Consider the following 14,826-nt stretch of genomic DNA (forward strand, 5'->3'; position numbering starts at 1 on the left):
AATATAATATAATATAATATAATATAATATAATATATATACATACATATATATATATATATAAATATATACATACAGGTAGTCCTCGACTTATGACGAGGTTCCGTTCCAACGTCTCCGTCGTAAGTCCAATCTGACGTAATTCGAGGACTTTTTTTAAATTCTTGATTTGTTTGATTTCGTTGTAATATTTTCATAAATTAGGTTTCCATTTAAAGTAAAACGGTTAAAAATATATAAACTTACATAAACATTTATAAATTATTTATTAGCACATACAAATACATAAATACAAAATTAAGAAAGAAAAATTTAAGGAAAAAAAATACATGAACACATATCAAAAATGATGCACTTACTTTAATTTGAAATTCCTTTAAATATTAGTTAACATAAACGAAAAAACTTATTAACGGTGTCTTTAATTAAGCAGGTGAGTAATTGTCACTTATTTGGACGATATAGTTATTTCTCGCAATCAGGAGTAGCTTTTTTAATCAGAAAATTGGTCAATATTGTCTTTTTTGTTTTTTTTTTTACTTTTTTTCCCTCATATATTTCGCGATAACATCTGACTGCTTCTCGAATTAGCTTTTCGACTTTGGCGAAGCGATCAATGTCTTGATCCATATTTTCGAGTAGCTGAAGTCCTTAATTTAGTTTAGAAATTACTTAAGCTGCTCCTTTTTCAGTAAATCTTTTTAACGATTTGTCTTCTTCATCTTCCTCATTATTCCTTTCTTCTTCTACAGCTCTTTCGTTTTGGAAAATCAAGACTTGATCAGTCAGATGACCTTCTTCGTGATCTGCTAATTCTTCTATATCAGTAATATTGATTTCTAAATCCAGTTTTCTTGCAATTTCACCGATTTGTTCTATCATACTATGCTCATTGTACTATTCGAGTGTCTCCTGCAGTAATAACGTTTTCCAAATTCCTCGCATACATTGTTCCGATACATCCATGAAGTTCCAATGTTCTAGATACATTGGTTAATACTGTCATTTTTCCAAAAATCGCGTAATGTTATAGCATCACTGTCCATTGCTGTTATTGCTTGAAAAAAGGTAGTTTTCAGATAATGTCTTGAATGTAGCAATCGAACCTTGATTCATAGGTTGAATCATAGCAGTTGTATGGGTGGTAGATACATAACATTTATATTTTCATTCAAATCGCCAATGTGAAGAGGATGTCCTGGAGCATTGTCAAGCAGGAATAGTTTTTTAAAAGGAATGATTTTTTCAAACAGTAGGCACGTACTTCTGGAATAAAACAATTTGAGAACCAATCTTCGAATAAAACAATTGCCTTCCAAGCCTTAGAATTACTCCTGTAGTAAACCGGCAATTTATTCTTGTCAATGTTTTTTCAAAGCTTTGGGATTTTGTGAACGGTAAACAAGAAATGGTTTTAGTTTAAAACCAACAGCATTTCTTCCAAAAAGAAGCGTAATCCTATCTTTAAATGCCTTAAAACCATGCGCCGATGTTGCTTCTCTGTGAATGTAAGTTCGTTCTGGCATTCTTTTCCAGAACGGTTTGGTTTCATCTACGTTACAAATCTGCTCTAGCAAATATCCTTCATCTTTTATCATCTCTTTCAGATTTTTCTTGAAACTTTCAGCAGTTTCAAAATCGGAACTGGCAGCTTCTCTCGTTATTCGTGTGTTATGTAAGTTAAATCAGCTTTCGAATCGATAAAACCAACCTTTACTAGCGTTATATGTATGCTCGCCGTATTTATCTTCTTGTTGTTTCCTTAAATTGTCAAATAGGCTGCGTGCTCTTGTTTGAATCGTAAACAAACGGAGAGGAATATTCTTGTTGATTTGACCATTCTATATCATTAAAAGCTTCTCCATTTCATGAATTGGCCCTTCTCTTTTTTCCTTAAAACTGTACATTTCATATTAAATGCCCCTTTAGCTGCCTCCATTATTCTTGATTTATCTTTTATGATTGTTGAAACAGTTGAATGCGATAGTTTTTCTTCTCGTGCTATTTCACCGACTTTGTTTCCTTTGACATATGCTTTGATGACCTTCATTTTAACATCTAAAGTTAAAGCTTTCCTCGCCTTCTTTTTTATGTTGGAAGTTTCATCAGTAGTATTACTTCTCTTACTGGACATGATAGGATTATTATGACGAGATACAAAAATTGCAAAGAGAGAAACGAACACTTCGACTGCTGATTAGCAACTAATGTGCCAAAGTCTGTGACAAGTTAGAACTGAGTGAATAATAGTAGCGGCTATTGCATATTGGTGATAGACTTTGCTTTTCGACTAATGGCGACCCTGCGATGCGTGTACAAAAGCAACGTTATATATATATATATATATATATATATATATATATATATATATATATATATATATATATATATATATATATGTATATGCTGGCAGCAAAGTTAAATTAGAGAATTTTTAATAATAATAATTTTTGTCCGTTGTAAGTCCGAATCATCGTATGTCGAGGACTACTACCTACTATATATAATATTTTATAAATAATTTCGTTATTTATAATTTTATAAATAATATTTTATTTTATTTATAATATTTATGCATATATAAATTTATAATATTATTCAGTGTAAAATTGATTATTGTATAATTAAATTGATTTTAATGTTATTGGTCTGAAAAAAAAAACCGCAGTGAGAAAAATATTTATGAATTTTAATTCACTATAGACATCAACTGAGCAGGGGAAGCAGCAGAAGGATGTCAAATTGTCGGCGAAATGCCCACCGTATTTATTCGAATAGAACTTGCCCTCGCATATAACTCGCACCCCTGATTTTACTTTACGAAAAAAGACATTAAAAAGTTTTGCATGTATCTCGCACACGAAAAACGTTTAAACACATTCATGTCTGGGCGATAGTAACTCACGCCCCGCAGTAAACAACATACCTCCCCAACAACCACTATACTGCAGATGCATGAAAAACAAGTAGTTTTATTGTATCACTGAATAAGGTACAGAAACATTTGCAGTCTGTGTAATATATTTCTCAACAAATAGTGCAATTAGAGACAGCTGAAATAAAAACGGCGCTAACTAATTAATCACATGTCCCCTCTCACAGAAACTATGCTGTATAAACTCGAGCAAAACCACATGTTGCACCGTAAACACAGTATCTAACTAAAAACTATTGTCCAATTTTCAATTACATGAAATAACTGTTTGTTTTATTGTATTTGAAATTCTCGATGTCATTATGACAGATCACAAAAGTTAACTTCAAATAAAATTCTACCACGAATTGAAAATGACATATAATGCTTGTGAGAGTTCCCCCGCCAGCTCAAACGCAAACAAGCAGCAATAGAAATTAACCAAGGGTTGAAACTTTCTGTAAGTTGAGCTCACCAGTAATGAGAAGTTCCATCAGAACGATATAACCTCTCATGAACTTCACTGCAGGAAAACCAACGAACTTCCGAATGTTGAAAGATTTCGATGTCTGAAAATTTCCGATTACTCATGAATGTTTCCATGTTTAAAAATACTCAGCTTCGTCACTGACATTTCCTACATAGATGTTATTTAGGTGTTCTGGGTCTGAGCTTTTTGTTACACTCATTATATTGAGGACAATATAATATTCATTTGTCACGAATATTATATTGTCCTCAGAATATTTCCACTATAAAATATTTATTCATGAAAAATGACAGACCACAAATGAATGACAAATTTCAGAAGAACCTCTCGCGGCCTGGTATAATTGAAGTCAAGGCCCGGCAGTTGAGAATCCCGGATCTACAATAAGTCGACTGAGGCAAAGAAAAATTGTATTTGTTCACAGCCCACTGTAGGAAGATTTTCTCCGCAGATATGACAGATACGACAGCCATGTCACTCTCAATATTATATGCTTAAAAGACACGTGTTTTGACAAAGTTGCACCTGGTGTCTTTTCATATGCTAAAAATATTAAAGATAATAAACTTGAGTTAATTAATAAGCTTTTAAATAATGAAAAGTTTTGGAGACTAAACACAGTTATTTTCTATCAGCTGAGTCATGTTATTATGGCCCTCAACCAACGGCTAGAGGTTCTTTACATCAGCTGTAATTTTCATCTGCTGGGCCTTGTTCCTACAGCAGGCTTTGTGTTTGTTGGTTAGTTTTTTTCATCTAAAACAAAATTTAACTTGTACGTATAATAACAATTAAAAAAAGGTTGAATAATTTATAAGCGTATAAAATGATATCGCCTGTAAATCGTTGACGTGTCAGCAAAATTCTCGGACGTGCCACCTCTGGCACGCGTGCCATAGGTATGCCATCTATGCCTTATAGCTCTCGGGAATCATGGCCGCTGTGAATGCAAGGCGAACGAAGTTGTGCTCGGGCGGACGGAGGGCTTCCTTTGCCCGAGCCGGACCAGAGGAGATCACTGCAGATGCTCAGTCATAGGTGGTATGCGATGCGTAGTGCGTATTCTCAAATCGTCTACTCAACTCTCCCCAATTAAATCTTGAGTGCTCGGCCCCATTAAGATTAAATCCTGAGTGCTCCACTTCGTGCAGCAATCTATTACTCGCTAATCGTAAAGCAGTATTTTATTGGTTGAAATAGTATGGATTATGGTAGATTTTGTTGAGTTCACTGGAGACCAAAAACCCATTTTATGGGAGAAAAAATTCCCTTGAGATCAACTAACTCTGGAACCGGTAGAAGAGATGGTTAGAAAAAGTTTCTCTAGTCGACAAATAGATTTCAACTGAAAACGGCTTTATTCAGGCGACCTGGAATTGTGGACGCAAACAACACTGCCATAGACAGGGTTTCCATCAACTTGGACAATGAAATACAAAAAAACAATTCAATGAACCAATATTCACGGACACAACGCATCAAAATTGCTAGCTTACTCCGATACTGTAACACACATACACTGCAGAGTGTAAAATGAATTGATGTAACAATTGGCATATTGGATTCCTTCAGAAATGCCCAGCATATAAGTTAAAACTTCCAAAACCTCATTTTATGGTAATTGGGGAACGAAAAAAAAGTACCAACAGAATGCCGAGAAAAAAAAACTTACTTACTGGTTTACGAATCGAAATTGAATGTAGAGGCGTTTATGAAGATCAGTGGACAGTGTGGTATGCGGAAATATCACGAAAAAAAAGCAATATGCATAGAATACAGCTTTCTGTAAGAAGCAAAACCACATTTGCAACATGTACGTAGCTTTTCAATTGAGTTGCAGAGTACACATTACATACCATTGGCAATGGATGGATAAAATTCAGCGGCTCTTTGCAACTGACATATGGGTAACAATATGAACCAATGCGTAGCAACAATCGTCTACGAAATGGACGTTAGTTTCCTAGGCCAGCAAGTATAAATCTGAAAACATTGCTAACCGAAGCATAACTGTAGGATGTAGAAAAACACATAAATCATTCCACAGATATGCAATTGCTTTTCTACAAAAATGAAAAACTGTCAGTTATCAGCTGTCTTCTTGCAATTAATGAGGTATGAGCTTACGCCTTTTATTCCATTAAAGGGAGTAGGCGAGGCCTTTATACCCTATCTAGCTTTTGGAGACTGAGTGGGCAGTCTAAAATAGCTAATTTTAGCGCACATTTTATAAGGTGTGAATGTGCATTTGCTGGAAAATTCATATGCTGAAACATAATTTTCTCCAAAATTTTGCTTGGATCATGGCAATCATAGATGATTTAGTCAATATCTGCTTGGATTTTATTCACACTTATTGGGGAAGCTGCTCTATTTCGTGTAATAGAGGTAGATAGAAACGAAGCTTTATGGCAATAGCAGGTTCATGGTTCACTGGCAGCATCTGAATTGTTATTAGATGTTGGTCAACCGACATTGCAAGGCACGACATTCAACTAATTTTAAACAATGCCTCCTGAACTAGGAATGGGCACCAAGAGCAGGAGAAATGAAGAAAAACTCTCAGTTTATGGGTAAAGCCACACAAGAGAACCAAAAGAAGGACATTCACATATACTACACAGCGAAGAAGAAAGCGTACTTGATAAAGAAGCGAAATGTGACACTCCTGACACAGAAAGCTCTTACCAAAAATAAATCTCATTTATTTTTATTTTTTTTAGGAAGAGTGCAGCAGTGGTCTCCTAATAAATTATTAGTAGATTTGAATTTCACTACAAAAATTCCTGAACTCATTGAATTCAAAAACCTACATTCAAAACTATAATGCAGAAATCAATAGAGCTAAGAGAATATATTATCATCATTTGGTAGAACAATATGAAGATGAAAGCTTAAAAAAGTCCGTGCACTCTCTGTCAATAAAAGCCATCATATAATTCTGCATCCTCTCTTTAAATGCCAGAGGATGTGCTTCTCTTCTTTGAAACAAGCATCGATTTGATGGACGTGAGTGTGCTGCCCACTTTCAAAGCAGTGTCACCCACAGAATTATTTCTCTAGCAGATCCAAAAAGTATTTCCATGCCTCCAGGAAACCGAATTACTTCTGAAAACCCCCCATCAATACACATTTTTGATTGTGTAATCTGAATCCCCTCCTCTTTCATATCAGCCCACTAATTTCAAGAAAATCTACCTTCACTTCCTTCTTAACTTCAATAGGATGCCCCTACAAGAAAAGCTGTACCAATTCGGATGAAGACAAAGTGGAAGTTGTGGCACATCTTATCCACTTCAATTGAACCCCACTGATTATAGCGCATGCATATCGGACCTATTCTGCAAACAAAGCAGTAATCGCATATGTATTCGACACAGCCTCTAGGACCTGTGACCACAGAGATCATCTTTAAATGAAATCTAAAGTAAATACTGTAATTCTTATCATGCTGCAATGAAATAGGTCACCTTACAAGAATAAGTGAATATTTAAAACAAATCATTTACTAAAAGGAAGTTACTCTTAGAAACAATTTTGTTCATATTTTGGATTCAATGAATCTTCGATATTTATTTATATAACTGAAATAGAGTAATAGCAGAAAATTTTTACTATTTTTACTAAAAAAAAAAAAACTTAAAACAATTATCTGTTGTATATCGCTCTGTGTATCTGATTTAAGCCAGCACTGAACTGCGATTATATAACCGATGGTATTCATTTATACCTGCAATAAAGTTGTTTTAAGATCTAGTGAAGGATCTTTTTTTTCTCTTTACCTATGTTTGAAAACTTTAGGGGGGATTGAAGAGGGGGACGCATTTCATCATTTAAGAAGTCAGAATGTATTTGCATATCAAATTCAAAGGAGTAATGTTTCACCAGGTGGTGGTGTATAGTGTTTCTTTTAGTAGAAAGTGTGCTAGTAGCGAGAGTGTTGCTGCACGGCGTGCGGCCATCTTTGGTGTTTCTATTAAGGTTTTGAAGTGCAATCTTGGCACTTTTCCTTACCCTCTGACGTTAAAAGCGGTTCTTTTTGCGACCGCTGCCGCGATATGCTTGCCTATGTCAAGCCTAACTAACACCCCGAATTGCGAACAAAAGACTGAAGAGAATCATAATCATAGAAGACGGAGACTTTCAGAAAATAATCATCACCTTTCGGATCGCTCAGGAAAACGTCTGAAAGGTGATCACGAATCGCCAAATATGACTGACACACCAAATCAGAAAAAAACAAACTTTTCAACTTTAAGTCCAAATGGCGTCACCAAAAATGCTTCTCCTCTTGCAAATAATAAGCCTGGTTCTGCAAGAAAATTGGTTATAAAAAACTTCGGTAAGTCTTCAAGCAGATTGTCTTAACCATACAAGTGTTTGTAAACAGAAACGTTAAGGATTATATCGTATTAAGAGGAAAGCTGTTTAGATACTACTTTATGAAACACGTGTGCCATATTTTAAATTCTTATTGAAAGGACTAACTCTATTAATGCAAAATTCTAATAGGTAATGCACCCAGTCAGAATATATAATATGGATATACTTTCGATGCTGTTCAGATATGTAGGATATGAACAATGTGTACGATTGATAGGAGATAGTGTACGTTCAGATATTTAGCCAGAAAATGTGACGTGCTTGTATTTAGATTTATAAGCAGGCACTCATATTTATAATTATTATTTTTTTTAAATAATAGTGCCATCAAAAATCATAAGCACTGAAAGTAAGAAGTGATAAGCTCTTGCCTGATCTTTATGCTAGGACAATTCTGTTGAAGATTTTTTTTTTTTTAACTATCCTGTCATTTAATTTAATTTCAGCAACTGCTGTGTAGTATGTGATGTTTTGACTAATGCCCAGCTTGCATTTCTTAGGGTCTAATTAGCAGTATTTTTACTGCCCCGTGATTGAAGGGCACAATGCCACATCCATAAATGTCTGAGGCACATAAGTAATATTGATAATTAAGTCTGATTCATATATACACTCCAAATGGACACATTTTATGTTACGCCTTCTGACTGCAACAGTATATCTTGTTTAAAAGTATGCTAATTGTATTCAAATTCTATGTAAGCACATAGTATTTAAAAAAAAAAAAAACAAAGACTTGTACCAGCAAGCTATTAAACGTGAAGTATATAGATATTTTAAATAATATCTATATACTTCACGTTTATAAATAATATCTATATACTTGAACCAAAATGTATCTTAGCTGATACATTTTGGTTCAAGTTGACACATGAATGGAGAAAGCCAGAAAGAAAACTGATTGAAACAAGAGGGTCAAACAACAGTTTCATGGGGAACTTATAAAATGACTTGGTTGGGAAAAAAAAGTGACAGCTTTATCAATGTCCATTTATGATGTTTGTTACAGCATCATGCTCATGATACTAGAAATTTATGAAGTGGTACAAATTAGGCATGCATCAAACAACTAGAGGAGATACCACACATGAAGAAATACTTTTGTATTCTTCATTGATGATCATTGTGTTTGAATTTATGGCTCAAGCAATAAGGCTATGAGACCAGTGTGTTATTTTCATTAATGCATGTTTTTCTCTGACATTTTCTGATTAAAAAAAAAAGAATGAGTTTCTGGGAGAAAAAATCCTGTTATCTTCATATAAAACAGATTTGTGCAACTTCACTCAAGAAGCTCTTATGAAAGTTCTTTGTGCCCTAGATGCAAACCCTCACTGATGATAGTATTTCAATTATGATAAAACAAATAGTAAATGAAGCCTATATATTCACCATTTTTTTTTTTTTTTTTTTAAGTATATGCGTTTCTGAATCTTTGAATGAATGGTGGATCTTGTACACCGACAAATTTGGTACAGTTAAATATACTAGTAAAGGAGGAATATATATTCTTCATACAGAATAGTTTATCAGAATGTTTCATAGTGAATTTTTGATTACATACATTCCAAAACATTAATTAACCTATCTCATGCTATAAAACGAGATGAATATTGAATGGAGTTTAATATCAAAGCAATTAAGAAGTACAAATTCCTGTTATTTGCATATGCAATTTAATGTTAAAACTTGAATCATTTAAGTAATTTAAAAGCAATAATGAGATACTACCAAAATTCATGAATGTAATTGTGCACACATATATAGCACTGTTGTGGTATCGGTTTTGTGACTTTATGTGGGGTTGAAAAAAAAAAGGAAAAAGAAGGAGAAAATATGTATATCTTGTGTATTGGAAGGTTTGTTTCATATGTTAAACCATATTCCTAGTGGAAAAATCTTACTTCTGCCAACTTCGTAGTGTGTGCATAGAAAAAGAGAAACGGAATCCTCTCAGAATAGGAAAACTAAAAAGAAAATGTTATTATAACAAAGTTAAAAATAATAATAAAATGAACAAATAAAATTTTGAGATATTAAAAAAGTCCCATATAATCTCTCGGTATTCTACAGACTCATTGTGGGATATTACACTCAGCCAGCAAGATCTCTCTCATATTGAGCTCTTAACCCATTCACATTTCTACAGTTGTATCACATTCTGGCAGTGTAGCTAATTGACATTCTTCTTTCCATGTTAAAGAATTTGCTTCTCATTTCTCCTCCTCATTACATGTTTACATAACTTCTAGGGATAGTCTCTCTCTTCCCCCCCCTCAATATTCTGCCCTTTCTTCTGTCTCTTGTATTAATTCCATAAGATCTCAATTGTATAATTTTTGCCTATCTAAGCACTGTAATTTTAATTTCACTATAATCTTAATATTTTCTCTAGTTTCTCCTGTTTCCATATCACAATGGGAACTAGTGTGTGTGTGTGTCTAAATTTGTGCATAGTTATCCATGTGTGGTGTGATCAGTGCTTCATATGAAAGGAATGTAGGCTAAGAGATATGTCTGTCTGGTTATTTTGATTTGATTTTTGCTACAGTATTTTTTCATATGATTATAAACAGCTATATATAAACCAGGTAAAAAATGTGACTGAAATAAGCTTAACATTTCTTAGAAACTGGTCATTGTTTTGAAATTCCAGAATATAGTAATATTCACATTTCATTCTTGCGAATGAAATGTGCTGAATAGGATTCAGGAAAAATGTATTTATTTTTAGTAGTTGTCTGCCTTGCATGCTTTAAAAATTCATCAGAAATATGTGCTGACAATAATGATGATTAGTCTGACATTCTAGACAGCTCAGTCCATGATACCACTTGCTTTTTTTCCATGCAAATAAGATACTTTTACATGGGAGGGGGGAGAATATTTGGACGTTGTTGTAAAGGTTTTTAGTTTAGGTTTTGCTGTTGTTGAGACCAAAGTAATCTTTGTGTGTCAGAACTCTATAATTCCCATTACCAATTTACTTTTAAATTTATTTGCGATATTTGCTTGTATATCTGAGAATTAAAGTTGTTAATGGCTTTGGTTTCCAAACCATCAGCATGATGGACATTATATTCATGAGTAATTAATCAAAAGTTAGTGATTTGTTGGCATATACTTGCATATATTGGATGCTGATAATTTTACATGAAATATAGAAATTTTGTGTGATGCTGTAATGGGAATTAATTCACTGTTATTTCCTCTACCACTGCAAAAAACTGAGCTCTTCTCATGATAGATCCAAGGAATGTTTGTGGTTTTTCTCCTTTTGCAACAAACATTTCAGTCAAGAAATTGCATTTTCTTGACTGAAATGAAATATTTTCATTTCAGTCAAGAAAATGCTATACAGTATTTCTTTTTATTATTGCTTCATTGTAGTTTTTACTATACTCTTTCTTGATTGCAATTTAACACAAATATAAGAATTATTTTATTATTATTTTGTGACACCTCCGAGGAGTCCAAAGACTCATCAGGGGAGGGCACTGACTCTAGAACTTTCCATCTCCACCACTTCCATCCATCACCATCATCTACTGCCCACCACTGCCATCACTAGTATTTTTTTGTCTGTAAATTGCACATGTCCTGAAGGCCAATTTGTCTGTATGTGTAATGAAAAACCCAAGTTTCTGGAAGGAAAAACCCTGCTACCTTCATATGAGATTGCTAACTCACCTTCAATTGAAAAAGCCCATATAAAGATTATTATTATTATAAAAAATCTCCATGGAGTCAAAGACTCATCGTGAGAGGTCCATGTTATACACGCAGTTTATCATACCGCACCATAAATATGTTCACTGTCTCTGCGCTCACATTCTCAGGCAATGCATTCCAATCATTCACCATCTCCATGCAAAAAACCTGTTCCTCACCCTCTTGCTCACACTCTTCTTATACAGCTTCCAGGGAGATGACCTCTTGTTCTCTTCCTATCTTCACCCATTCTATGCAAAACCTCCTTGGCATTAATCTGGTAATACCCTCTTAACAGCTTATATGTCTCAATCATATCTCCTCTCCTCCTCCTATCCACATTTCTGCAAATTGTATTTGTCAATCTGTCTTCATATGCAACATTCCAGAAACCATCTCAATCAATCGACTATGAATCTTTTCCAATACATATTCATCTTTTTGAAAACCAGGTGACCAAATCTGTGCACAGTAATCCATATGTGGCCTGATCAAAGCCTTATACAAGGGAACCATAACATCCTTACTTCTAAAAGTCAGTTCTCTCTACATCATGCCCATTATCTGCTGTGTTATCCTCACAATTTTAGTAACGTGTCCCCAAAATTTTAGGTCCTTGTCTAGAATCACTCCCAGATCTCTCATCTCCTCTACCTCCTCCAAGATATTTCCACTGATCGTGTACTCTGCATCCCATCTCTGCTTCCAAAATTTCAAAACCTTACACTTTGTGATATTGAATTGACATCCCCACTCATTTACCCATTCAGCCAATGTATTCAAGTTCTCTTGCAAAGCCACAGCATCTGCTCTACTCCTGATAGCTCTTTCAACTTGGCATCATCTGCAAACAGTAGCATATCACCATTCAGACCTCTCCAAATATCATTTACATACAAATTAAATAGCAGTGGATCCAAAGCAGACCTTTGGGGTACCCCACTAGTAACTTTCTTCTTCTGGGATATCACTCCTCCATTGAAAACTTGCTGATACTTATTAAACAACCAACCTCTAATCCAGCAAACTAATCTACTGTTCAGCCCCATCCATTCCAATTTAATTACTAGCTTGTCATATGGCAATTTATCAAACGCCTTTGCAAAATCTAATATATCACTGTATATGTAACATCCTTATCCAATGCATTTGTCACTTTATTATAAAAAGTAAGCATATTGCTAAAGTACGAGCTTCCTTTAGCAAATCTATGCTGGTCGCCAAAGAGTATTTTTCTGTTGTCAACCCAATTCTGAATCTTCGTCCTAACTAACTTCTCTAACACTTTAACTACAACTCCAGACAAATAGACTGGTCTATAATTCAAAGCCCTGCTGTTATCACCTCCCTTATGAATTAGAACAATTTTACTCTCTTTCCACTTCTTTGGAACTTGACCCAGTGCAAGACTCATGTTGAAAAGATATATAAAAGCTGTTGTTAACCCTCTTTTAGCCATCATGATGAGAATCAAACTTAGGCCTTTTCCAATTGAAAGGTGCAATGTACTACCATTCTTCCAATTGTGCTATGGAGGTGCTTTTATCTAGTGGAAAATTCTTTGGCATCTGTTAAAATGTGCTAAACAATCCAAACACCTGAAAATCCCATTGAGAATAATAATTAACAAAAATAGTACCTAGTATCTTTAGCATTTTTCCTAAAGTAGCATATGAAGTAATTAAAAAGATAAATTTTTAACTTTGCTACATTGATTTGACCTGATTAATTAAAAGGAAATTCAACATTGATATCAAACTCTATACAATGTGATTTCTGTATACAGGCATAAATATCTAAAAAATATGGTAAGTCTATCCATATAAAATTTTTAAAAGCTTTTAGAATCTTTAAAAAAAGACCTTTCATTTTAGAAATCAGTTGAGAAGAGTAAAAGTTAACAGTGGGGTAAGAAAGATATTCAATGTATCACCTAGGTGTGACAGTGATGAGTTAAGACAGCTAGTGAAGATTATAAATGGTATGCTAGCAGAATTATATGATTAGAAAGGAATTCATTTCATGAATGTATGGAATGAATTTGAGGGTTGGAATGAGTGTATGAGAGAGAGAGAGAGAGATGGGTTACATTTAAATGGGTTTGGTGTAAGTCAGCTGGAGAAACTGTTGCTGCAAGAGAGAGAGAGTAATGACTGAAGTGAATGCAAAACCTGAAAAAAAAAAAATGGAGATGAAATGTGGAAGAGCAGAAAAGTAGGGAAGGAGAGCTTCTGAATGAAGAGGAGTGGCATGAGAATGAGAGATGGGGGACACAAAGCAGATAACATGGAAAATGTCAGAGTGAACAGGTAGACTTTGTAAGAAGTGTGTGTTTGATGGATGCAAAAATGGATGTGTGTGAGGGTACAAGAAAGGGTTAAGATGGCCAGGAATGTGGGGATGACATTTAGGTCTGGGGAGAGGTGTAAGATCAGTGATAATATAATGAATGGCTGGAGAGTCTGGGGAAAGGTATGGAGGAGTCATATCTGAGAAACAGGGTTGGTGCGACTTGTTATCAAATCAAAAGTGAACTACTGTTTATGTTTATAAATGCTAGAAGTATTCAAACTAAGAGGATTGAATGAGATATTAGATGAGGATGACATTCTGACAGGAATAGAGATGGAAAGATATGATGTTTTCTGTGAGGACAGACAGGGCAGAAAGGGAGGAGGAGGAGTGCTGTTGATGGTAGCAGAGGAGCTATGCCCTTCCAAGGCAGAAATACAAGGGGCAAATAATGGCAATTGATTTTGAAGCAGTATGTTGTAAAGTAGAGGTCAGGTGGATGTTGCTATAGGCCTGGCAATGTGGAGGGCACACTGAGAAGTAAATGTATAGGAAAATTGGTCTGGCTATAAAGAAAATGGTGATCATTATGGATTATTTTTGTTATGTTAATATAGATTGGAATGAAGAGACAGCATCTAGGGACATAGAAAAAAAAAATCTTGAGTTTTTGAGAAATTCATTTTCCTTGCCTCTAGATCAAATTCAAGACCTTTGTTCCTTGTATCTGGTTATCTTATCAGAGGTGATATACAGTTATTTGCAGGTGATGTGAAGTTGGGAAGAACTTCAGTAGAATGAAGAGTAGTAGAATGGATGTTGTAACCTTGCAAGAACTAAACTGACAAAACTAGGTGAATGGGTGATTGACTGGGATTGTCAGTTCTTTGTAGCAAAGTGTAAGTGTTTTAAAATTTAGGAAGCAGGGATGAGATGCAGAGTATACGATTGGGGAGGGGGTATCTTAGAAGAGGTGAAGAAAATGAAAATGATGATGGAGAGGGACCTGAAATTTTGGGAACATTGGCTAAAATTGC

The 14,826-nt window shown here is 34.6% G+C and overlaps 1 protein-coding gene across 2 annotated transcripts in view; it reads left to right on the forward strand.

Moving 5' to 3' along the window:
• Positions 1-7,356: 7,356 nt before the first annotated feature.
• Cul4 (cullin 4) overlaps positions 7,357-14,826 on the forward strand; it is a 276,936-nt gene continuing 269,466 nt past the window's right edge. The window contains exon 1 of one of the 2 annotated variants that reach the window (XM_090414048.1): positions 7,357-7,745. In XM_090414048.1, coding sequence (XP_090270174.1) covers positions 7,472-7,745 — 274 coding nt within the window. In that variant the 5' untranslated portion in view covers positions 7,357-7,471. The remainder of the gene's footprint in view (positions 7,746-14,826) is intronic. The other variant, XM_090414051.1, reaches the window with a different exon arrangement.

The sequence above is a fragment of the Typopeltis vanoorti genome, chromosome 24, assembly GCF_054136105.1.
Source record: "Typopeltis vanoorti isolate ZY-2024b chromosome 24, IOZ_Tvanoo_1.0, whole genome shotgun sequence".
Taxonomy (NCBI): domain Eukaryota; kingdom Metazoa; phylum Arthropoda; class Arachnida; order Uropygi; family Thelyphonidae; genus Typopeltis; species Typopeltis vanoorti.